The sequence below is a fragment of the Salarias fasciatus genome, unplaced genomic scaffold (genome assembly GCF_902148845.1).
Source record: "Salarias fasciatus unplaced genomic scaffold, fSalaFa1.1, whole genome shotgun sequence".
Lineage (NCBI taxonomy): Eukaryota > Metazoa > Chordata > Actinopteri > Blenniiformes > Blenniidae > Salarias > Salarias fasciatus.
Genome location: NW_021941389.1, coordinates 165,056 through 189,609, shown reverse-complemented (window position 1 = coordinate 189,609; position 24,554 = coordinate 165,056). Strand labels below are relative to the sequence as shown.

General features: G+C 47.9%; 1 protein-coding gene across 1 annotated transcript; it reads left to right on the top strand.

Moving 5' to 3' along the window:
- Positions 1-18,139: 18,139 nt before the first annotated feature.
- dtx3la (deltex E3 ubiquitin ligase 3L a) lies at positions 18,140-24,286 on the top strand. Its single transcript, XM_030087582.1, has 5 exons — positions 18,140-18,283; positions 19,175-19,257; positions 19,335-19,483; positions 20,966-21,177; positions 23,137-24,286. Exons 2-5 carry the CDS (start codon positions 19,176-19,178, stop codon positions 23,204-23,206), a joined length of 513 nt encoding a protein of 170 aa, XP_029943442.1. The 5' UTR covers positions 18,140-18,283; position 19,175; the 3' UTR covers positions 23,207-24,286.
- The last annotated feature ends 268 nt before the right edge of the window (positions 24,287-24,554 follow it).

Sequence of the window (24,554 nt, the reverse complement as noted above, 5' to 3'; positions counted from 1 at the left end):
TCCAGCACAGACTTGGGTAACCAGGTCAGAGATGCAGCTATCCGCACCAGTCGACTCAACCCGTATTTTCAGCATATCCATTTTCATGTGTGAAAGCAGGCTGTGAGCATTTACATGAATGATGTGCAACCCAGACAGACTCTTCCAATTTGAGGGAGTGCTGTGTAGCTGGGGGGCCAGGAATTGGGTGAACACCGGACAGCAAGAGGAGCATGACAGTGAAACCATTTCGCTTAATGCCCATTACAGGGGCCCACTACAGGACTCCCACCGCGGTGTAGCATCGTAAGGTACCAGGTACTATTAAATACTGCTCAGCTTTGAATAGACTGTCATTGTAATCAGTTGAGAATCAGATTCACTAACGGGTTTACTGCCACGAAAAGTAGCCTACACGAGGAGTTTGTTTTGGTGGTTTAGCAAACATGGACAAAGGAACAGATTTAAAAAGGCACAAGTATGAAATATAAGTAGAAATAATTAAGAGACAAACAAGTAGCACAAAACCAATAACAATAACAATAAAAATGCTGCGGCTTTACAGAATCAGCATAATTTACAAAAATTACAAAATTACAAAGATACATATTTACAGTGATGTTTATGAAGATTGTCAGTAGTGCGTAGTTGGTTACTGTGCATGTGTGTGTGTGTGTGTGTGTGTGTGTGTGTGTGTGTGTGTGTGGGGGGGGGGCAAGACAGGACAAGGTCAAGACCAAGACCGGTTCAGGGTTCAGCCCTAGACCGAGACAAAAAAAAAATAAAATAAAAAATCAGTTTCATTGCCATCTTGCATGGGTTGAAGAGCATCAGCATCACTCTGGATTTTCAGCTGCTCAGTCTGAGACCGTCTGCAACTCCAGGCACAATGACACAGAGACCGAGCAGGTCCTCCTTCTCAACCCACTGGAAATGTTGACATCAAATATCAAATGTCAGCTATTTCCACACTATTTGAGGACTGACTCCTGACCGTAGTTGAACTACATTTCTAGTGGGCTCAGAAGGTCTGTAGAGGCAGTAACAGCAGTAACAGTGGGTCTGTAGAAGTAGTCTTGGATGGTGTTTGTGGTGGTCTCTGGGGATCTGAGCAGGTATTCTTTGTGATGGTTTCAGCGTGGTCACGTTGGCCCTCACTTATCAAAGGGATGTACGACAGAAAACTGGATGTGTAGCCATAAGAACGATCAGCATTCGTCAGGATGGTCCTCGGCAAATAGTAAGATGAAATCTCTCCATCGTGGAGCCGGTTTGACTCAGTGTGGACTTGAGGTGAAGCCCAGCAAAACCTGGCGAAGCGTGAAAATAATTCTAAAGCAAACCTCACACACGTCACAAAGCACAAGCAGTACACATTCAGTACAGATTAATGAGTAAAAGATTGAAAAAATAACTGAATAAAATCCCTTACAAAATATCTAATACATTTCCTACTGAGAGATTGACAAAGGCTGTATGGAGGAGACAGGACCTGAAGAACCAGGGACCAGCAGAGCCTGGGGGATGTATGGAGGGGCTGTTTTTAGCTTGTTGGCTAAAGGGAGACTAAACCCAGACAGTCCACAATGTTTAGTTAAACCTTTTATCAAGACTTAAGAAGTGTTTAAGAAGAAAACTGTGATTGATTTTGCTTAGTGCAGTACTGATTCCCTCCAGCCTGGTCACTGCTGCGGCCAACAGACGGCAGGTTCCTGTCTGTGCTTCCTGGATCGCTGAGTGATCGTGGTCGGTCTTGATCCAGCACGGTTAGCGGATGGCGCCTGCTCATCCTTGGTGGTCCGGGTCCTGGTTCTGGCTTGTCCCCGGGTCCAGCTCAGGCCCTGGTCTGGCTTGGTAACAGGTCTGGCTCAGTCCAGGATCCAGCTCGGCACCCGGTACCGGGTGTGTCTCAGCATGACCGTCCCCACTGTGGGGAGGAGACCTGGCCGCCGGGCCGCTGCCGTCCGGCTCGAAGACGCCATTAATGGGAACAATAAAAACCAGAGCTGTGTCACACGAGTCTGCCTCAGGACTGCTAATGATCAGCACTGTCTGGGGAACAGTGGGACCTCCTTCCAAAGAGCTCGTCCTGATTTACCCCCACCCTCATCCTGATTTACCTCCACCCTCCTCCTGATTTACCCCCACCCTCATCCTGATTTACCCCCACCCTCATCCTGATTTACCCCCACCCTCCTCCTGATTTACCTCCACCCTCCACCTGATTTACCTCCACCTGATTTACCTCCACCCTCCTCCTGATTTACCCCCACCCTCCTCTTGATTTACCCCCACCCTCATCCTGATTTACCCCCACCCTCCTCCTGATTTACCCCCACCCTCCTCTTGATTTACCCCCACCCTCATCCTGATTTACCCCCACCCTCCTCCTGATTTACCCCCACCCTCCTCCTGATTTACCTCCACCTGATTTACCCCCACCCTCCACCTGATTTACCTCCACCTGATTTACCTCCACCCTCCTCCTGATTTACCCCCACCCTCCTCTTGATTTACCCCCACCCTCCACCTGATTTACCTCCACCTGATTTACCTCCACCCTCCTCCTGATTTACCTCCACCTGATTTACCCCCACCCTCCACCTGATTTACCTCCACCTGATTTACCTCCACCCTCCTCCTGATTTACCCCCACCCTCCTCCTGATTTACCCCCACCCTCCTCTTGATTTACCCCCACCCTCATCCTGATTTACCCCCACCCTCCTCCTGATTTACCCCCACCCTCCTCTTGATTTACCCCCACCCTCATCCTGATTTACCCCCACCCTCCTCCTGATTTACCCCCACCCTCCTCCTGATTTACCTCCACCTGATTTACCCCCACCCTCCACCTGATTTACCTCCACCTGATTTACCTCCACCCTCCTCCTGATTTACCCCCACCCTCCTCTTGATTTACCCCCACCCTCCACCTGATTTACCTCCACCTGATTTACCTCCACCCTCCTCCTGATTTACCTCCACCTGATTTACCCCCACCCTCCACCTGATTTACCTCCACCTGATTTACCTCCACCCTCCTCCTGATTTACCCCCACCCTCCTCCTGATTTACCCCCACCCTCCTCTTGATTTACCCCCACCCTCATCCTGATTTACCCCCACCCTCCTCCTGATTTACCCCCACCCTCCTCCTGATTTACCTCCACCCTCATCCTGATTCACCTCCACCTCAGACTTGAGCGGTTCGATTTCCTTCATGTTTGGCCTCAGTGGGCGAGGCAGTCTGACAGTTTTCTTTATATTTAACTTGATTTGTGAAAAAGGAACAATTTGGGATTTCTGAAGTTTCTAAATGATGCGTTGTGTGTTTTTTGGCTGTCTTTGTAGCACCTTTTCAATGTATTTTATAATTCCTGTTCAATGTTACTGTGCTGTGTCTGGACCATCGATGATGTTCAGGTACATTATTTAAAACTGATGGTGTAAACACTAGATGGTTTTACTCCATCTAGTGTTTGTTCAGCTTTTTCAAATGTCACATGTGCTGAAAAGTCTTTGTTTATTTCACTTTTCTCTCGGTTTGAGTTAAACTGTGTTGCATTTTCACAATCAGCATTATTTACTGAAATCTCACTGGGTGGCCAAAAGTTTCCTCAACTTATTTTCATGGGTCCTTCTCTCTTCTCACTTCTCTCTGTCTGTTGTTCACCTTGTACATTTGCCTTGTGCAGTTATTAAAGTGGTAACAGCTGAAAAAAAGTGTCTAAACTTCAATTGTGGCTTTTCATCACTAACACACGATAAGTGATTTTTTATGTCAATAGTGTGTTTCACATTTGACAGTAAAACGTGTAATTTTAAAGGTCCGACCTACTGGTAAATGAATAAAAGTCGCATATCTGATTCTGTAGAAGCTACGAGCAGCCTGGCGCTACCGCTTTAATCGTTTGAACGTCGGCCGGGGGTAATTTCAGATCAAGTGGCGACATCTTGTCAATTAGCAAACGCTCTCCCTGCGACGTCTTGGCGATGAAGCGAGGACCGTCGGGGAGACGTAGGTGTGCTGTCTGGGCTCTAACCTGTCGGTCACCATAACCACACAGTTTGTTCTCCAGTCTCCCAACCGGGCAGCACGGCGCGCTGCACAACTCAGCCACCCACCGCCCGCCCGCCGCCCGCCCACCGCCCGCCGCCCGCCCACCGCCCGCCCACCGCCCGCCGCCCGCCCACCGCCCGCCGCCCGCCTGCCCGCCACCCGCCGCCCGCCCACCGCCCGCCCACCGCCCGCCCACCGCCCACCCGCCGCCCACCCGCCCACCGCCCACCGACCGCCCGCCCGCCTGCCGCCCGCCCGCCGCCCGCCCGCCGCCCGCCCACCGCCCGCTGTGTGGGAAGCAGCGGCGCAGCCGGCACAAAAAACTGTGCAAATCGGGTTAAAAAGAGGCTTTGGGCCGAGTTGGTAAGCAGCTTACAGTCAAGTCGTTAACGACCAACTCGGCCACTTGAGAGCTACCCCCCCCCCCCACCCCCCCCACCCCCCCCCCCCCCCACCCCCCCCCCCCCCCCCCCGGCGATGTCGACTTGACTGTTCCTCCAGCCTGGGACTGAAGCTGCAAGCTTTCTCTGGGAGAAATGCGACTGCACCTCATGAATGAACAGGAGTCAAGCAGTCATTTCTTCTGTGCTGTTCACGTGCACGGCCTCCACCTCCGCCCCGCCTCCCTTCAGGTTCTCCTTAACAAGCTTGGTTCCTATCATCTGCCTCTAATTTTATTTTACCTCCGATATTGCTCTTGTTAGCTGGGAGCTAACTGAGAGCTGCCTCCTCCTCCTCCTCCTGGGATCACTGGGCTCTGGTGTGTGTGTGTGTGTGTGTGTGTGTGTGTGTGTGTGTGTGTGTGTACTATCAGGAGAGTGTCACATTCAATTTGTCTGTGGTGACCATGGGAGCCGTTCCATTTTGCAGCGTTGTTGCTTAAACCCAGAACTTTTCTGGAATTGAAATGACGCGTTATCAAGTGAAGCTCTGTAACCAGTCAGCGATGGTTGGATGAATTACAGCTGTATTTTTGAAGTGTATGTAAAAGTCCAAGCTTTTGATATTCAGCCTTTTTAAAGATTATAGACTGCACTGTTGTCCAGTGTCTCCAGGCTCTTTTTTAATGGGAGCTAATGTGCAGATAGCTTTTATAGCTGTGAGTGGATGAATTCATGAGGAAGGCCAAAAAGTATCTGACGTTCCTGCCAGCATCTGTGGTGTTTTCACTATTGATGTTCTGAGAGTAAGAAGATTGAAATAATTAACCAATTTCACCGGATTAAAAAAAAAAAAAACTGCCGTGAAACATTTAATGAAATCAGAGGGTCTGCAACTTTTAAAATGATGTTGATTATTGAGGAAGAAAGAGAAAAAAAATCAAAGAAATGAAGCAAGGTGAGAGAGGAAGCAGCGGTGTGACAAATGTGCTTTAGCGATCAAACACCTTGTAACCTAGATGAGGGTTTTAACGCCCGACAGCAGATGGAGATATCAGAGATATCAAAAGAGACAAGCATCCTTTTAACCTACTTGGCACAATTTGCTCAGAGTTAATAGTCTGTTTTTGGAGATTTGATCAGCACCGAGGCAAGTGAATCACATCCAGTCCGAACTCCCGACATGTGCTGTCACTTCTCATCACGTCTGCAGAGCTGCAGCTCGGTCCGGGAGGACGTCCTCCTGAAGGGGACGGCAGCGTCTTCTCGGCCTATCGGAGTGCATTGGTAGTCCTCAGACGGTGCTGCTGGTGTCCACACACACTCACTTTACAGCAGCTCAGACACTTCAGAAGACATCTGACTGAAAACACCTCTGTCAAGGTTATCTTCACACCACAATGATTTGAAGCGAAAATACTAAACTTTCATCGCGTTTTAAGCTTTCTGTTGACACTACAGTGGTGCTGGGAGCCACTGAAACACCGCTTCTTAAAAATGTAGTCCTGGTAGATGGCAGAGTCTCTGCTCCTGCTTGGGGTCCTGGTCCTGGTCTTGGTCTGGTTCCTGGTCCTGCGCTCCACTGGCCTAGTAAACAGCTGTTCTGCACATGCTCAGTACATGGAACACAAGAACAAGGTTTTCCTCCAGTGTCATGACTCCTGGTCCAGACTCCCCTGATCCTGGTCCTGATCCTAGTCCTGGGCCCAGTGCAGATTCTCCTGGCACCGGTCCTGGTCCTAGTTCCTCCTGGACTTGGTAGATTTAGAGTTGACAGTCACCATAACAACAATCCAACTTGGTGTTCTGTCCAGATGAATGTCTGAGTTCTCCAGTGTGAATGTTCAGAGTTCTCCGTGTTCTGCAGTGTTAATGTGTAGAGCGTATTGTTCTCCACGTTCTCCACTGCTCATGTTTAAAGTGTGTTGTTCTCCGTGCTCTTCAAGTGAAGCGGTGAAGTTCCTCCTCTGCTCAGCTGGAATATTTCTGTGTTGGAGGGTGGAGGAGTGGTTGTTCCTGAAGGTTCCTGGAACGGTGTGCCGGGCCGTCTTCTCTGATGAGAGAACCGAATTTTCAGACACCAGATCCCATACTGTACATGTGCAGTTTATCTGTTTCTGCCTCTCAAACTGACGTGTTCCACTGAAGGCGTCGGGCTGGATGCATGAGAGTAACGCTGAAGTGGTCAGAACAAAGCCACAGATAGATAAACCAGGAGTAACTCTGCTCAGCAGAACCAGAGGAACAATGGGCTGCTGCTCCGTCACACACCCTGCTCACCGGGAAGTAAAGTGGGGCATTGAGGAATGAGCACAACATGGAGCGTTCATGAAACGGATGAAGACGAGGTGGAGGAGCAGCTGTGTTTCTGAAGAGTCCTGCAACAATAACCTGTCAGGTCAGTCAGTCTGAGATGCTCTGGTGAAAAGCTGCTGGATTACAGCTGACTCACAGATTGTACGTTTGGTTTCCATCTATTTTATTTTTGAACAACTCAATATAAACTGTAAATGCCTTTATTTTGAAGGTCACCATTTCTCTTCCGTTGAGCTTTTTCTTTTTTTTCTTTTGTAAAGTGTCAGTTGCTATGGCTCCACGGAGGTTTGTTTTATTCTTTCTTGTAGCTTTCACGGTGTTCATGGGTTTCATTGTAATTCTTCCTTGTGAAGAAATAAAGAAACATCTGTTGAAACTCTCTGCTCATCGACGTCGTCTGGGAGATTCCAAGGGGGCCGCTACACAAACCGTGAGACATCACATACAACATGGCTGACATGAGGGCTGGCTGCAGTATTACTGATGTTCTCCTGCAGTGATGCTGAAGCTCTGAGTCTCCACGAGCACAGCATGAACTGTCTGGTGTGTTGATAGTTTTACAACGAACACATCTCAATCTGGCAAAAACAAAACTGAAATGCAGGAATGAGAAAAAGGAGAGCAACAGAAGAGACCCAGAAAAGACCAGAGAGGGTGCAAAAGAGCCGTTTGGTAGCCATAGAGTGACCAGAGGGACTTCATATGAGTGGCATCCAGCTGCTGAAGCCAGTGTGACTCCACCTCCACCTCCGTCAGTCCTCTCTGCCTTCCGCCCGGATGCTGGAGCCTCTGCTCACACTCACAAACCTCCGGCTCATTTTTCCTCATCGCGGACATTTTTTCTTCACAATTGGCACAGTGGCAGTACTATTGTTAGCAGCACATCATCCATCACTGAAAAAAATAAAACAGTCACTTTATGGACCACCACCTGCAACTCTTGCACTAGATTTATGTGTTTTTCAGATTGTGTCTCAGAAGACCATACAGGACCTTTGATGAAGTCTGGTGCAAAATAGGTCAGCGGCAGACTGGGTGTCCCTATTCAGGATTCGAAAAACCTCCTCATCAGTCGATTGGATGCAGCTTAGTTTGTGTTGATCAGGTCAATCTGTTATTATTATTCCTGAAAATGCGACCGGTGCCACTGAGCAGCGCATGAGCAGCTGACACTTATGATACACAGCAATGAGCTGAGAACAGGTCAAATGGCAGCTTCCTCTGGTGGATAAGTTTTAACATCACTTACCGTGGAGATTTAATCTGTGGAGCTCCAGACCAGGATGAGGTCCAGGATTTATTCTGTGGATCCAGTCTACTCCAGACCAGGACCAGGTCCAGGGTGTGTTCTGGCGTGACGAGGCTTATTTACCTCCAGTCTGGAGACCTTTTGAATCAGGAGTGTTTAGTAAAGCTGGAGCGCTCAGGATCAGCCACAGAGAGTGGAGAGAAGACGGACAATAATGAATTGTATTAATAAAGTTTGCTGCATGCAGGCAGTTCTCACCAGGGAGGTGGGGGTTTTCTGATGATGTGCCTCTGGGCAGCAGTCCTTTTGAACGGTGCAGATCTTGGCTTGTTAGGGACGTGAGCAGTACAGTGGTGTCAGGAATAAGTTTCATGGTGCTGCTCCATGCAGGACAGCTGGCTGCAGAACAAAGTGTTGCACTTTTTAAACCCTGTTGGAGTGAACAGAGCACTGATACACTGCATTATCACTTTGACACCCCCCAGTGGAGGCATCTGCCTTGCAAGGTGCTCAATCCGTCCACTGGAATCAGCTAGGGGTTCAGTGTCTTGCTCAAGGACACTTCGGCATGTGGTGGGGCATGGAGAATCAAACCAGCACCTCCTAATTGCAAGATGACTGCACTACCAACCGAGCCACTGGGGTTTCTTGGGGATTGCTGGGGTTTGTTGAGGTTTGCTGGGGTTTGTTTGGGTTTGTTTGGGGGTTTTCTGGTTTTTTAATGTTTGCTGGGGTTTCTTGGGGTTTTCTGGGGTTTGTTGGGGTTTTCTAGGGTTTGTTGGGGTTTGTTGGGGTTTTCTGGGGTCTGTTGGGGTTTTCTGGGGTTTGTTGGCGTTTGTTGGGGTTTTCTAGGGTTTGTTAGTGTTTGCTGGGGTTTGCTGAGGTTTGTTGATTTTTTTGGGGGGGGGTTTCTGGGGTTTGTTGGGGTTTGTTGGGGTTTTCTGGGGGTTGTTGGTTTTCGCTGGGGTTTGCTGGGGTTTGTTGAGGTTTGCTGGGGTTTTCTGGGGTTTGTTGGCATTTGTTAGGGTTTTCTTGGGTTTGTTGGAGTTTGTTGGGGTTTTCTAGGGTTTGTTGGAATTTGCTCGGGTTTGCTGGGGGTTTTTTTATGTTTGCTGGGGTTTGCTGGGATTTGTTGGGATTTGGTGTGGTTTGCTGGGTGTTTTTGGGGTTTGTTGGGGATTGCTGAGGTTTGTTGGGATTTTTTGGGGTTTTTCCATGTTTCCTGGGGTTTGCTGAGTTTTTTGGGGGGTTTTCTGGGGTTTGCTGGGGTTTTGAGGGGGTTTGTTTTTTTTTTTTGTGGGTTTTCTGGTTTTTTATGTTGCTGAAATTTCTTGGGGTTTTCTGGGGTTTGTTGGGGTTTTCTTGGGTTGGTTGGGGTTTACTGGGGTTTTCTAGGGTTTGTTGGTGTTTGCTGAGGTTTGTTAGGATTTTTATTTTTTGGGGGGTTTTTCTAGGGTTTGTTGGGGTTTGCTGGGGTTTGTTGGGGTTTGCTGGGGTATGCTGAGTTTTGTTGGGTTTTTCTGGGGTTTGTTGGAGTTTGCTGAGGTTTGTTAGGATTTTTTGTTTTTTTGGGGGGTTTTCTGGGGTTTGTTGGGGTTTTCTGGGGTTTGTTGAGGTTTTCTGGGGTTTGTTGGGGCTTGCTGGGGTTTGTTGGGGTTTGCTGGGGTATGCTGAGTTTTGTTGGGTTTTTCTAGGGTTTGTTGGTGTTTGCTGAGGTTTGTTAGGATTTTCATTTTTTGGGGGGTTTTTCTAGGGTTTGTTGGGGTTTGCTGGGGTTTGTTGGGGTTTGCTGGGGTATGCTGAGTTTTGTTGGGTTTTTCTGGGGTTTGTTGGAGTTTGCTGAGGTTTGTTAGGATTTTTGTTTTTTGGGGGTTTTTCTGGGGTTTGTTGGGGTTTTCTGGGGTTTGTTGGGGTTTTCTGGGGTTTGTTGAGGTTTTCTGGGGTTTGTTGGGGCTTGCTGGGGTTTGCTGAGGTTTTTTGGGGTTTGTTGGGGCTTGCTGGGGTTTGTTGGGGTTGCCTGGGATTTTTTTTAAGTTTGCTGGGGTTTGTTGGGGTTTGCTGGGGTATGCTGAGTTTTGTTGGGTTTGTTGGTGTTTGTTGGGTTTGTTGGTGTTTGCTGAGGTTTGTTAGGATTTTTATTTTTTGGGGGGTTTTTCTAGGGTTTGTTGGGGTTTGCTGGGGTTTGTTGGGGTTTGCTGGGGTATGGTGAGTTTTGTTGGGTTTTTCTGGGGTTTGTTGGAGTTTGCTGAGGTTTGTTAGGATTTTGTTTTTTGGGGGGTTTTCTGGGGTTTGTTGGGGTTTTCTGGGGTTTTCTGGGGTTTGTTGAGGTTTTCTGGGGTTTGTTGGGGTTTTCTGGGGTTTGTTGGGGTTTTCTGGGGTTTGTTGGGGCTTGCTGGGGTTTGTTGGGGTTTGCTGGGGTATGCTGAGTTTTGTTGGGTTTTTCTAGGGTTTGTTGGTGTTTGCTGAGGTTTGTTAGGATTTTCATTTTTTGGGGGGTTTTTCTAGGGTTTGTTGGGGTTTGCTGGGGTTTGTTGGGGTTTGCTGGGGTATGCTGAGTTTTGTTGGGTTTTTCTGGGGTTTGTTGGAGTTTGCTGAGGTTTGTTAGGATTTTTGTTTTTTGGGGGTTTTTCTGGGGTTTGTTGGGGTTTTCTGGGGTTTGTTGGGGTTTTCTGGGGTTTGTTGAGGTTTTCTGGGGTTTGTTGGGGCTTGCTGGGGTTTGCTGAGGTTTTTTGGGGTTTGTTGGGGCTTGCTGGGGTTTGTTGGGGTTGCCTGGGATTTTTTTTAAGTTTGCTGGGGTTTGTTGGGGTTTGCTGGGGTATGCTGAGTTTTGTTGGGTTTGTTGGTGTTTGTTGGGTTTGTTGGTGTTTGCTGAGGTTTGTTAGGATTTTTATATTTTGGGGGGTTTTTCTAGGGTTTGTTGGGGTTTGCTGGGGTTTGTTGGGGTTTGCTGGGGTATGGTGAGTTTTGTTGGGTTTTTCTGGGGTTTGTTGGAGTTTGCTGAGGTTTGTTAGGATTTTTGTTTTTTTGGGGGTTTTCTGGGGTTTGTTGGGGTTTTCTGGGGTTTGTTGGGGTTTTCTGGGGTTTGTTGAGGTTTTCTGGGGTTTGTTGGGGTTTTCTGGGGTTTGTTGAGGTTTTCTGGGGTTTGTTGGGGCTTGCTGGGGTTTGCTGAGGTTTTTTGGGGTTTGTTGGGGCTTGCTGGGGTTTGTTGGGGTTGCCTCGGATTTTTTTTAAGTTTGCTGGGGTTTGTTGGGGTTTGCTGGGGTATGCTGAGTTTTGTTGGGTTTTTCTAGGGTTTCTTGGTGTTTGCTGAGGTTTGTTAGGATTTTTATTTTTTGGGGGGTTTTTCTAGGGTTTGTTGGGGTTTGCTGGGGTTTGTTGGGGTATGCTGAGTTTTGTTGGGTTTTTCTGGGGTTTGTTGGAGTTTGCTGAGGTTTGTTAGGATTTTTGTTTTTTTGGGGGGGGTTTTCTGGGGTTTGTTGGGGTTTTCTGGGGTTTGTTGAGGTTTTCTAGGGTTTGTTGGGGTTTTCTGGGGTTTGTTGGGGTTTGCTGGGGTTTGATGAGGTTTGCTGGGGTTTGTTTGGGTTTGTTTGAGGGTTTTCTGGTTTTTTTATGTTTGCTGGGGTTTTTTGGGGTTTGTTGGGATTTGTTGGGGTTTGCTGGGGTTTGTTGGGGTTTGCTGGGGTTTATTGAGGTTTGCTGGGGTTTGTTTGGGTTTGTTTGAGGGTTTTCTGGTTTTTTTATGTTTGCTGGGGTTTGCTGGGGTTTTCTGGGGTTTTCTGGGGTTTGTTTGGGTTTGTTTGGCGGTTTTCTGGTTTTTTATGTTTGCTAGGGTTTGTTGGGGTTTTCTGGGGTTTGCTGGGGTTTTCTGGGGTTTGTTGAGGTTTTCTAGGGTTTGTTGGGGTTTTCTGGGGTTTTCTGGGGTTTTTTGGGGTTTTCTTCGGTTTGTTGGGGTTTGCTGGGTTTTTTTTATGTTTGCTGGGGTTTGTTCAGATTTGGTGGGGTTTGCTGGGTGTTTTTGGGGTTTTTTGGTGTTTCGTGGGGTTTGCTAAGGTTTTTTTATTGTTTTCTGGGGTTTGTTGGGGTTTGCCGGGGTTAGTTCAGGTTTGCTGGGGTTTGTTGGGGTTTTCTTGGGTTGGTTGGGGTTTGCTGGGGTTTGTTGAGGTTTGCTGGGGTTTGCTGAGGTTTGTTGATTTTTTTGGGGGGGGCTTTCTGGGGTTTGTTGGGGTTTGTTGGGGTTGCCTGGGATTTTTTGGGATTTTTTTGAAGATTGCTGGGGTTTTTTGGGGTTTGTTGGGGCTTGCTGGGGTTTGTTGGGGTTGCCTGGGATTTTTTGGGATTTTTTTGAAGTTTCCTGGGGTTTGCTGGGGTATGATGAGTTTTGTTCGGTTTTTCTAGGGTTTGTTGGTGTTTGCTGAGGTTTGTTAGGATTTTTATTTTTTGGGGGGTTTTTCTAGGGTTTGTTGGGGTTTGCTGGGGTTTGTTGGGGTTTGCTGGGGTTTGTTGAGGTTTGCTGGCGTTTGTTTGGGTTTGTTTGAGGGTTTTCTGGTTTTTTTATGTTTGCTGGGGTTTTCTGGGGTTTTCTGGGGTTTGTTTGGGTTTGTTTGGGGGTTTTCTGTTTTTTTTTATGTTTTCTGGGGTTTCTTGGGGTTTTCTGGGGTTTGCTGGGGTTTTCTGGGGTTTGTTGAGGTTTTCTAGGGTTTGTTGGTGTTTGCTGAGGTTTGTTAGGATATTTATTTTTTGGGGGTTTTTTCTAGGGTTTGTTGGGGTTTTCTGGGGTTTGTTGGGACTTGCTGGGTTTTGCTGGGGTTTTCTGGGGTTTGATAGGGTTTGTTGGGGCTTGTTGGAGTTTGTTGAGGTTTGCTGAGGTTTATTGGGGTTTTCTGGGGTTTGTTGGGGTTTGTTTGGGTTTGTTTTGGGGGTTTTCTGGTTTATAATGTTTGCTGGAATTTCTTGGGGTTTTCTGGAGTTCGTTGGGGTTTTCAAGGGTTTGTTGGGGTTTGCTGGGGTTTTCTGCGGTTTGTTGGGGTTTGCTGAGGTTTGTTGGGGTGATTAGGGGTTTTCTGTATTTTGTTGGTGTTTGTTGGGGTTTGCTGGGGTTTTCTGGTGTTTGTTGGGGTTTGCTGGGGTTTGTTGGGGTTTGTTTAGGTTTATTGGGGTTTTTTGGGGGTTTGTTGGGGTTTTCTGGGGTTCTCTGGAGTTTGTTGGGGTTTTCAAGGGTTTGCTGGGGTTTGTTCTGCTTTGCTGGGGTCTGTTGAGGTTTGCTGGGGTTTGTTGGCGTTTGTTGGGGTTTCTTGGGGTTTTCAGGTTTGTTAAAGATGTTTTTCGAGGTTTGCTGAGGTTTGTGGGGGTTTGCTGAGGTCTGTTGAGGTTTGCTGGGGTTTTCTGGGGTTTGTTGGGGTTCGCTGGGGTTTGCTGAGGTTTGTTGAGGTTTGTTGGGGTTTGTTGGGATTTGTTGGGGTTTGCTGGGGTTTGTTGGGGTTTGTTTAGGTTTGTTGGGTTTTTTTGGGGGGTTTGTTGGGGTTTTCTGGGGTTTTCTGGAGTTTGTTGGGGTTTTCAAGGGTTTGCTGGGGTTTGTTGGGCTTTGCTGGGGTCTGTTGAGGTTTGCTGGGGTTTGTTGGCGTTTGTTGGGGTTTCTTGGGGTTTGCTGAGGTTTGTTGGGGTTTTCAGGTTTTTTAAAGATGTTTTTCGAGGTTTGCTGAGGTTTGTGGGGGTTTGCTGAGGTCTGTTGAGGTTTGCTGGGGTTTTCTGGGGTTTGTTGGGGTTCGCTGGGGTTTGCTGGGGTTTGTCGAGGTTTGCTGAGGTTTGTAGGGGTTTTCTGGGGTTTGTTGGGGTTTATTTGGGTTTCCTGGGATTTGTTGGGTTTTGCTGTGGTTTGTTGGCGTTTGCTGGGGTTTGTTTGGGTTTGTTTCGGGGTTTTCTTGTTTTTTATGTTTGCTGGAATTTCTTGGGGTTTTCTGGGGTTTGTTGGGGTTTCTTGGGGTTTGCTGGGGTTTGTTGGGGTTTGCTGGGGTATGTTGAGTTTTGTTGGGTTTGCTGCGGTTTGTTGGAGTTTGCTGGGGTTTGTTGAGGTTTGCTGGGGTGTTCTAGAGTTTCCTGGGGTTTTCTAGGGTTTGTTGGTGTTTTCTGGGATTTGTTGGGGTTTGCTGTGGTTTGTTGGGGTTTGTTGGTGTTTACTGTGGTTTGCTGGGGTTTGTTTCGGTTTGCTGGGGTTTTCTGGGGCTTGTTGAAGTTTTCTAGGGTTTGTTGGGGTTTGATGGGGTTTGCTTGGGTTTCTTGGTTTTTTCTTGGGTTTGTTGGAGTTTTTGGGGTTTATTGTTGCTTGCTGGGGTTTATTGGGGTTGCCTGGGATTTGTAGGGTTTTGCTGTGTTTGTTGGTGTCTGCTGAGGTTTGTTAGGATTTTTTGTTTTTTGGGAGGTTTTAGTAAAACCTCTGATAAAGCGGTAAATACAATGTTTCAAATGAACTGGTTTCCTTGTTACCTGGTGACTGACTTCCTTTAGCACTTCCTGCTGCTGCTGCTAGTAGCAGCGGATGTTGAAATCAGACTCATTAAAGGTCTGAACGGCTTTTTGTCTGGTTTTTAACATCTATCAGCAACAAGGGACGTGAAAGAAACCCAGTCGCCAGTTAATAGGGAAACCAGTTATTCCAAAACACCAGTTATTCTGGAACCAGTTATTCGAGACACTTCTCGTCCACTAGTTAGCTGCTGTGTTCAGGTGGCTGGAGCTACTACGGAAAAACGAAACTCGCTCGTTCACATGAAGGCAGCGGTGGCAGCTGGACTCAGGAGACACTCAGGAGACACGTGAAGGAAGTGTGGACAATTTACACAAAGGAACGGCTCTCAGACAGCAGTGATCCGGCTCTCATCATTCACTTAAAAGAGCCGTTCAAACGAGCATCACATATAACGAACATCATATGTTCATTGAACATCACAGCACTAGATCAGGAACACAACAGAGTGACGCAGAGAAATGAGTCCATGTGTTTGGTTTTTGGTTAGGCTTTCCTCATCGTCACAGCGTGTTAGTTTCAGACTGTTGCTCCTCACTTTCTTCAGCCTGGCAGGTTGCTGGACCCAGTCAGGGTCGCTGTTCCGCATCAGAAGGCTGTTCAACAAGAACTGTGGCGTCTCCTCAATGTGATGACATGAAACTTTCCATCTTGCTCAAATGAGAAAACGAGTCTCCATTGGAGGAGCTGTCACTTGTTTGTTTGCTTTCCTTTAATGCAGTTCTTTTCATTCCCCTCTCGTTCTGCCTGGCCTTGAAAAATCTAGCTTGGTAAGCAGGTTTTCCTGGTGCTGAAGGAAGAGTTAAACAGAAAGAGAGGTTGAGGACATAATTGGACTTTTTTCTGTTTCCTCTTCCTTTCTGGATTAGAGAAGGGAGCCGGGCAGGATTTGGGACACATGGTAATTGTCCCATCTGAAATCCTATCTGCGCCTCCCTCCAGTCCCCAGCTTGTTTTCTAAACCCCCCTCAGACCTCTCAGCTTAAGCAGGATTGTCTTCCACCACTCCAAACTCTCCGAGGTCGCAAAACAAGCTGCGCTGCTGCGTCGCAACAACAAAGGATTTTAAATGAAGGAGCAGATACAGCAGGATTCCCTCCGAGAGGGCAGGTTCTGCAGCCTTCACACACACACACACACACACACACACACACACACACACACACACACACACACACACACAGACATGTTTGTACTTATATCGTTGTGAGGACACTCATTGACGTAATGCATTTCCTAGCCCCTTACCTTAACCCTAACCATCAAAAATAAATGCCTAACCCTAACCTATGCCCTAAACTTAACCTAAACCCAATTATAACCCTAAATCGAAAACCAAGTCTAAACCCTCAAAAAGGTCAAAAAAGGCCTGTCAAAAAGTGAGGACCGGCAAAAATGTCCTCACTTTGCAAAAATGTCCTCACTCTGTTGGTGCAAAACGAATTTTGGTCCTTACTTTTGGGTATGTACATGAACACACACACACACACACACACACACACACACACACACACACACACACACACACACACACACACACACACACACACTCATGCAAACAGTCATTTTTCTTTGTTGCTGTTTCTCATAACTTCAAGTGACTTTAACAATTTTAACCTTTTTACTTTTCTTTAAATTGTTTCCGTTTGTGTGATTTTAACCTTTTGCAGGTTGGATGCTCTCAGCGGGAGGTCTACTCTTCTTTTTGACCATTTCAAACTCTTTCAGCTAATCTGCAGATTTACTCTGCTGGTTTTAGCTAATGTGCCTCCTTCTGTCAGAGATCTTCATCTTAACCTCGAAGTTTCAGGTAGAGCGTCTCATTTCCAGAGGGAGTTACTGAGTGAAACTCTCTTCCAGAGTAACCTTTGTATGTTTTGCCCGGAGATAATTACAGGGTATCTTTCAGGATGGAGACTGAACGTTCCTCCCCGCTGTCCCTGACGGTCACCTTTACTTTACACTGACTGCTGTAGGAATGTGAGCAGACAGTCAGAGGCTTCCGCCGGTCGTTTCCTCAGGAAGTCCAGTCAGACTGTGAGGCTGGCAGTGTCTCACAAAACGTCGTTGACATCAGTCTTCGGGGTCAAATTTCCAGGTGACCTTCATGTGACCTTCTCTAAACGTCTGAGTGTGGAACTGTTCACTGTTTGAGGACTTCTGAACACCTGCTGCTCTCTGACTAGCAGTTTCACAGAAACATGAGCAGCTGTTTGATCCATGAACTGATCAGTGAATGATCAGGTAATCAGGTTCTCAAACGGTGGTCCTCATCATGAGACTGAGACACTGGACAGCTGGTCAAGACAGAGACCCAGAGAGACCGGAAGAGTCCAGAAGGACAGAGACCCAGAGAGACCGGAAGAGTCCAGAAGGACAGAGACCCAGAGAGACCGGAAGAGTCCAGAAGGACAGAGACCCAGAGAGACCGGAAGAGTCCAGAAGGACAGAGACCCAGAGAGGCTGGAAGAGTCCAGAAGGACAGAGACCCAGAGAGACCGGAAGAGTCCAGAAGGACAGAGACCCAGAGAGGCTGGAAGAGTCCAGAAGGACAGAGACCCAGAGAGGCTGGAAGAGTCCAGAAGGACAGAGAAGTGGACTTTGTCCAGGAGATGTTGTCCAGCTGGACGTGATGCTCTGGGGAACAGGACCAGTTCTTGAGACCTGGACATGTATGTCTGTTAACTCCCTGAGTTTAGAATATCATCACTGATGTTCACAAATTGATGAAACACAAATGTGCTACTGTCAGGATATAGTATTAATTTAACAAAAACCTTTTTAAATAAATCTTTTTACCGTCTTCCCTTCGTTCTTCGTCTCCCTCTTGGGGAAGGTAGAGCTTCATGTTGTCGTTCCCCTGAGAGCTGTGAAAACAGTGAATGCTGTTGATCTCTGGCGGTTCTCCGGTATAACTTTCTTTATGTTCTTCTGTTGTGCAGCTGTTCTGCAGTCTGAAGACCACAATGCTGCAGCTGGCTGTGCTGTAACTGTGCTATACAGTAATGTGAGTTACTGTATGTGAAATTCATTTATTCAGAAGTGGCACAGTGATTTGGAATGTTAGACTTTGAAAAACACGACAAAGAGAAATTCTGAGGCATTTGGAACAACACAGGACAAAGAAAGTGGAACTTGTTTCAGACTGAAACAAAAATGACAACTGTTACGTAACAACAGCGATGTGCACAGGTGACAACGAGACGAGTGTTTGGAGCACAGAGACTCGGTCTTCCTCCTCCTGCGTCAGTCCTGTGGCTGTTTGATGTGAGTCCCACTGATCCACACAAGCTGCATCAACTCCCAGAGAAAGCCCTCATCCAGCCCTGGAAACCAGGATTACTGCCCTGTGACTCTGGACCTCTGAGCTATTCAGCGTTTTCAGAAACTCTCCAACACACTTCAGCAGGAGGAAATGGAAAGTATGTGGAGTGTGTTTTATATTTTCACAGAAATCACACTTGAAAGACGACCTGCAGTTAGAATAACTCCACACACACAGCTGCACGGCCTCTATTGGACACAGCCATGAATAGATCCCAGCGTGATAAAAGCCGGGAGCAGGTGAGCGCACCTGAAGTATGAGCTGAAAGCTGCTCGACCAGTCCGACTGACTCGACCGGGAGGAATCACGCCCAGCGATCCGACGCCCTGCCGTGTCGCCCGAGCTCCGAGCCTTCACAGAGAAACACCGGGAGAGGAGATTTCAGCTCAGCAGGGATTCCAGGAGCTTCCGCCAGGTACCCAGGACGCCGTCTCCACAGCTCCAGGCGCACCCGTAGGTTTGTGATCATGTGCAGGCTTCACTCTGCTGATCATCTGATCAGCAGACCCAGAGAACGTAGAGTCGCAGTGACAGCATGGATCACCAGCAAGCTGCTAACGATACCTCCCAAATTCATCAAGTGACTGTTTTACAATGGACACAACTGCTGATGACAGAGAGCTGTGCTGAGCCGGGGTGCTCAGGAGCACTCGCTGTGTTTTGGTAATTAGAAAAAAAAGAAAAACTCCTTTATGATGTGTGGAAGATAAATGGTTTAATTAGGGCTCTGTTAGAGATAAAACCCCACCCAGAAGTAATTCCTACATGTTTGAGCAGGTCAACAGTACAGAGCATTTCTTTTGTTTTTCATTGTTTGACTATCAAACATGACAAGATATTTAATCATGACATTAGATTACTCTGCAGAAGAGCAGGAAGTGACAACACCGCCATGGAGAGTCAGGAGTTTCAGTGCTTCAAATTAATAAACTGTTGACATTAAATTGTGCAAATTGTCTTTTTAGGACTTAACGCATTTATTGATATTCACTTACAACGAAAACACGGCACAATGAACGTTCATAGTTACTTCTAGGATTACAGCTGTGCCCAGATTCTTTGAAAGAGAATGAAAACAGTCTTTCATTACACCTGGACTGTTTGTTGGAACACTGACGATATGCTGAAGCTTTGGACGCCGCTGCTGAACAGAATCACATTAAAAACACAAAAGCTTCTGAGATGATCTGGAACTCAGACCAGAAACAGAAGAACACTGCAGGAAGATCCACGTCCAGGTGGAGTCTGGGTGGCTGCAGCTGAGGTGGCGCTTCACCCCACACCATCTTATTCTGTCCATCATCCTCAGCCGTGTGTTTTCTTGTGTCCTGTGCACGTTCTCAGGATGGGCTCAAACCACAGCAGCGGCAAACACCACTGTAACCAGTACCTGAACGGGCAGGGTCCGCCGTCTCTGCTCCAGCAAGGTGCTCCAGATGTCCCGTCGTTGCTGTCCAGGCCTGACTGATGGACGTCCTCACCACTGGTTTCCTTTGTGTGGTAGCTACTGAGCAGGTGAGCGGAAAGTACAGCCTGAACGACTGTCAGCCTCCGGGCCAGATGACCTGGGTGATCCTGCACAAGGACCTGCCGGGGTTCCCCAGGGACGACACCGTCCAGATCAGCTTCGTGTTCCCAGACGGGATGCAGACTGTGAGTACGACTCCCGCTCACGCTGAAGACGGCAGTTTGAGGAACTCACTGAAGTCTTAGTCCACGAGCAGAGACACGGGCGGTGGCAGGGAGTCGGAGTGGGACAAACACACCTGTGCCCTGTGGGTCTAGCAGGAACCCACAGGGCACAGGAGGCTACGTCCACTCAGGAGGGACGGAGCTGGACGGACACTGGCTGATAGAAGACAAGGTGAGGCAGACAGACCAGGTGGAACTAACGACACAGGACAGAAACCAGGGTGGGCCTGGACAGCAGGAGGATAGGAGACAGACACAGCCACCAGGAAAAGGACTGGACACTGACGTTAGCTGTGGTTTGAATGAAACCCAACGGTCCTGGTCCGGTTCAAACCCTGAATCTGTGAAGAACATTTCCTCTGATAGGAGCTGGCATTTATTATTCTACTGCTGGAACTGACAGTCCAGTGGACAGTCTGATGGACAGTCTGATGGACAGTCTGATGGACGGTCCACTGGACAGTCCGGTGGACAGTCCAGTGGACAGTCCGGTGGACAGTCCGGTGGACAGTCTGATGGACAGTCCAGTGGACAGTCTGACTTTGGCGGTTTCCTAGAGAACAGCTTCTGTCCGTCTTGGCCGGACTCAGTGTGAGGTCTTGGTGATCTGGACTTGTTCCTCGGGGGTTGGACTCGAGCCCTGAGGTCCAGTGATAGAAGGATCCATGTTAACTGTCCTGCAGAGTCCAGACCTCAGACCTTCAGGGCAGGACTGTGAGCCCGGCTCAGACCTCCCTCCTGGTCCAGGATTCCCACAGCTCTGCTCAGGCTGGTGAAAAGCCTCCTGGAAGAGTTCAGCTCTTCTAGCCTGGCCGGCACCAGATCTAATCTAGTATCTTAAGAGTGGGAAGTCACTCATGTCCATGTACAGTGGATATACACAGTCGAGATTTGTGAGAATGTGATTGGTTCATTCTGAACTCTGCCACATTCCCAGTTATTAAAGGGTGTGCACATTTAGGCAACACATTATCTCAGTTTTTACTTTTACTTCACCTCACTGAGATTTGTTTTTTCAGTTGCATTGTACAGGTCATAGGTCACATTGAAGGTGGAAGGTTGTGAAATTATTTGTCTTGCTGTCATTTTTTCATATCACTAAAACCTGGCATTTCTACAGGGGTGTGTAGACTTTTTAAATCCACTGTGTGTGAAGGCAGGTGCACAGATACCTTTGTCAGTGTGTTGTACTGACAGCTATAGCTGGCATGTGAAGAATGACCAGAATTCCAAATGAACGTCTCCATCGAGCTAACGAAGAGTTTTTTTGTTAACTTTCTACGTACTTCACTTTGAACAGCGGCAGTGCAAAGAGGACCCAAAGTCCTGCGTTCAGCTACAAACCCGTCGGACTGGAGGGGGACACCGACACTGTGGTTTCAGACGAACCAAAAGATGCCAACAAGACCAGCCAGTGTTCTGAAAGAAGCTTTTCTCCTACAGGACAAACACCCCCACCCCGGCCAGCCCTTCTCCGGGCGGAGGCTCTCCGCTTACCTGCCAGACAATCCCGAGGGCCGGAAGGTCCTGAAGCTGCTGGACAAGGCCTTCAGCCGGCAGCTGCTCTTCACCGTCGCCACCGGCGAGGACGGACAAGACGCCGTCACCACCAAGACCATCCCTCTGAAGACAGAGGCCGAGAGGGGGAGCGCCGGGTGAGGACAGCACTCACACACACACACACACACACACACACACACACACAGTCCTGTTAACAGATATCCTGAGTACAGCAGGCAGGGACAGAGGGAGGGCGGTGCAGTGGTGCAGTGGTTAGCTCTCTCACCTCACAGCAGGTGGAGCACAGGACCATCAGACAGGAAAGACGGAGGAGATGAAATGAATGGGTGAGAAGAAAGATGAATTATGGGTGAAAGTTCATCCAATCCAGTTATAACCGGCAGTGACTGCAGAGTGAAGTAAGTTAAAGGTTTATCTAGAAAACGTCTGGAGTGACTGGTTAAAAACTCTGGAGTGATGAGTTTAAATACTGGAATGATCTGAGAGAGGACTGTTGAATCACCAGAGTGAGCGGTTAAGACACTGCTGAGAGGATTACCCCCAAATTCCACCTCTTCCGGGTCCGCTCCGGTCCGCTCCGGTCCGCTCCAGTCCGCTCCGGTCCGCTCTGCTCCGGTCCGCTCCGGTCCGCTCCGGTCCGCTCTGCTCCGGTCCGCTCCGGTCCGCTCCGCTCCGGTCCGCTCCGGTCCGCTCCGGTCCGCTCCGGTCCGCTCCAGTCCGCTCCGGTCCGCTCCGGTCCGGTCCGCTCTGCTCCGGTCCGCTCCGGTCCGCTCCGGTCCGCTCCAGTCCACTCCGACCCCCTCAGCAAATACGTTGCTATTTTAATGACAGTAGCCTCCGTTCCGCCACGTTCGGCTCCGTCTGGATCCGCCCCGCTCTGCTCCGTCAGTCCAAAATAGAGCCAGGGTCTATTTTTCTGTCCGGTCCGGTCCGTCCAGGTCTCCGCACGCATAAATTTCCACAGTTCAGATGCACCAGACAGGAAAGAGAACTCCAACAACCTCCGGCTTTATACAAAATACAATCATTTTGTCTTTATTAAAGACTTTAACATGTTTAAAGACGTTTTATTTGTCCTCACATCAATTTTCAGATATATCAGGAATAGACATCCCATACTGATTAAAATATACACTTTAAAAAGCCGTACAAGCAAAAACTAGAACACACTTTCAAGTTTTATATGACAAACTTCTATTTTGCCTGTAATCAAGCTACAGTCCAACGTTTCTGACGTCCAGTCCAACGTTACACAGCTGCATATATGGCCCATTGTAGGCTGTTGCTCATATATTTCCTGTTTTCTACAAAATACATATTCAGGACCATGTATGCATTTTATTCTGAAAGGCCTGAATCTGCTCCTCGCACTGCTCTGCTTCTCCGGCCGGCGGAACAGAGGTGCAGCCGAGCGATCCGGAGCGATCCGGAGCGATCCGGAGCGATCCTGAGCTGTGGTTTCTGATAATACGGAGCAGAGCGGAGCAGACACGGAAGATGTGGAATTCCTCTGTTAGGGTTCACTGATCCCAGCAGACGAAAACTGACTAACAGATTTGGTTTATTTTACTGTTTGATCAGCAGGTAAAGGAGAGTGTGTGTGTGTGTGTGTGTCAGCTCTCATTCAGTGGTCTTCCCACGGAGCGAGCAAATGTCATCCATCATCCATCCATCCATCATCCATCCATCATCCATCCATCATCCATCCATTCATGTGTCCATCCATCCATCTAGCTGGCCATTCACAAATTCATCCATCCATTAATTCATACATGAATGGATGGCTGGTTATAAACCAGGACGAGAACCTAAATTTAACCCCGGATGTTCCCGCTGCGTTTCTCTGCCTTTGATCTTGAGCCGTTTTGATTCTTTGTCAGTGGATAAACGATGGTCAGAGGCTCTTCAGAGTTTCTTGCTCACTGCTCATAAAGTCAGTGAACTAACTTGAGAAGGTCCACCAGGAGGCGTTAAAGGTTACACACTAAATGTTTTTTGTGAAATGTGTGATATCCAGTGTCCTTTCTTCTTCCGTGGTGCATTCTTCTCTTCATGTGACGGGCTGAGAATCTTTGTGTGTTTTCTGTTTGAAGCGACGGTTATCCAGACTCGGACTACCTGAAGACTGTCAGGAGGCTGCTGAGGGATGCAGGTGTTCAATAACATGAAACACACTGCTGGATGAACACAGGAAGACTCACACGTCAAGCTGTTGATGAATAAGTGTTACTGTTCGCTCTTTTCCAGGGTTCTGTACATTGTATTTAATATAAGATTATTTGCTCTTTGAGTTTTCATGAAATGTCTGATGTTCTGTGTGGAAGTGAACGTTCTGTAGAACTGTTTGTTGATGCTTTGGCCATTAAATCCATCACTGATGATCGTTTGTGAACCCTGCAGTTCATATATCGTGTTTGTAAATGAAGTGACGGGACGCAGCGTTGGAGACATCCTCATTTCCCTTTACCTCCAAAAACATCATCAAACCACCAAACCCTGCTGGAGTGTGAGAACCACGCCGGGTTCCTGTCTGGAAGCTAAACACCAACGGGTTAAATTCTCCCTCACTTCTGTTCAGGTCCTGCTTACATGGCAGGAACGTCAACAGAAACCACAAAACTTTGTCTGTTTGCACGACAACAACAATCGGCGCCACTGAAAACACATTTTTTTGAAGATTGTTCCAAGTGGAACAGGAAAAAAAAACAAAAAACTTTCATTGTGTTAAAGGGGGGGAAATGAAACTTCTGGAAACCCTGGGACTCTGGTCCTGGTCCTGGTCCGATTCTTTCTCCTGATACTGATCCTGATCCTGCTCATCCGGCTAGTCCTGGTCCTGGTCCTGGTCCTGGTCCTGGTCTTGGTACTGTTCCTGCACTCCCCACTCCATCTGGACGGTTGTTGTTCACAGGCTCAGTGGTTTCAGTGTACCGGTCCTCTGAAAGCTGAAGCCCACATCCCACGTTCGTCATTTCCACCAATAAGACAATATGTACAGGAAGCGAACTCCGGGGGGGCCAGGGGGGTCTCAGCCCCCTTCATGAGACATAAGCTGTCCTGAAAACATGATTTGTGAAATTTTAGGGGGCCCTAAATACTGGCAAAATGCTGTTTCCCTCGTGTATTTCCTTTATTATTATTACTTTTGTATGATCATAACCATGGATCATGTGCAGAATGAGGCCAATTTTAATGTATGATTTACGCATCACTATATCACTGTAATAAAGATGCCGGCCTGCATGCAGTACTTGTCCTCACCACTGTGTGTGTGTCTGTGTGTATCGTTTTCCTGCACGATGTGCCTTGTGGGACCTTCTTCTGGTCCTATTGAGGGAAAACAGCGTTTTCGTGGCCATGTTGTTGTTACTGAAAAAAGTAAAAGTGCAAAAACATTTCTTTAAGGTTAGGCATTGTTGTGGTGTGGGTTAGGGTTTGGGTTTGGGTTTGGGTTAGGAGTTAGACATGAATGGGAGTCAATGGAAGGTCCCCACAAGGATAGAAATACGAA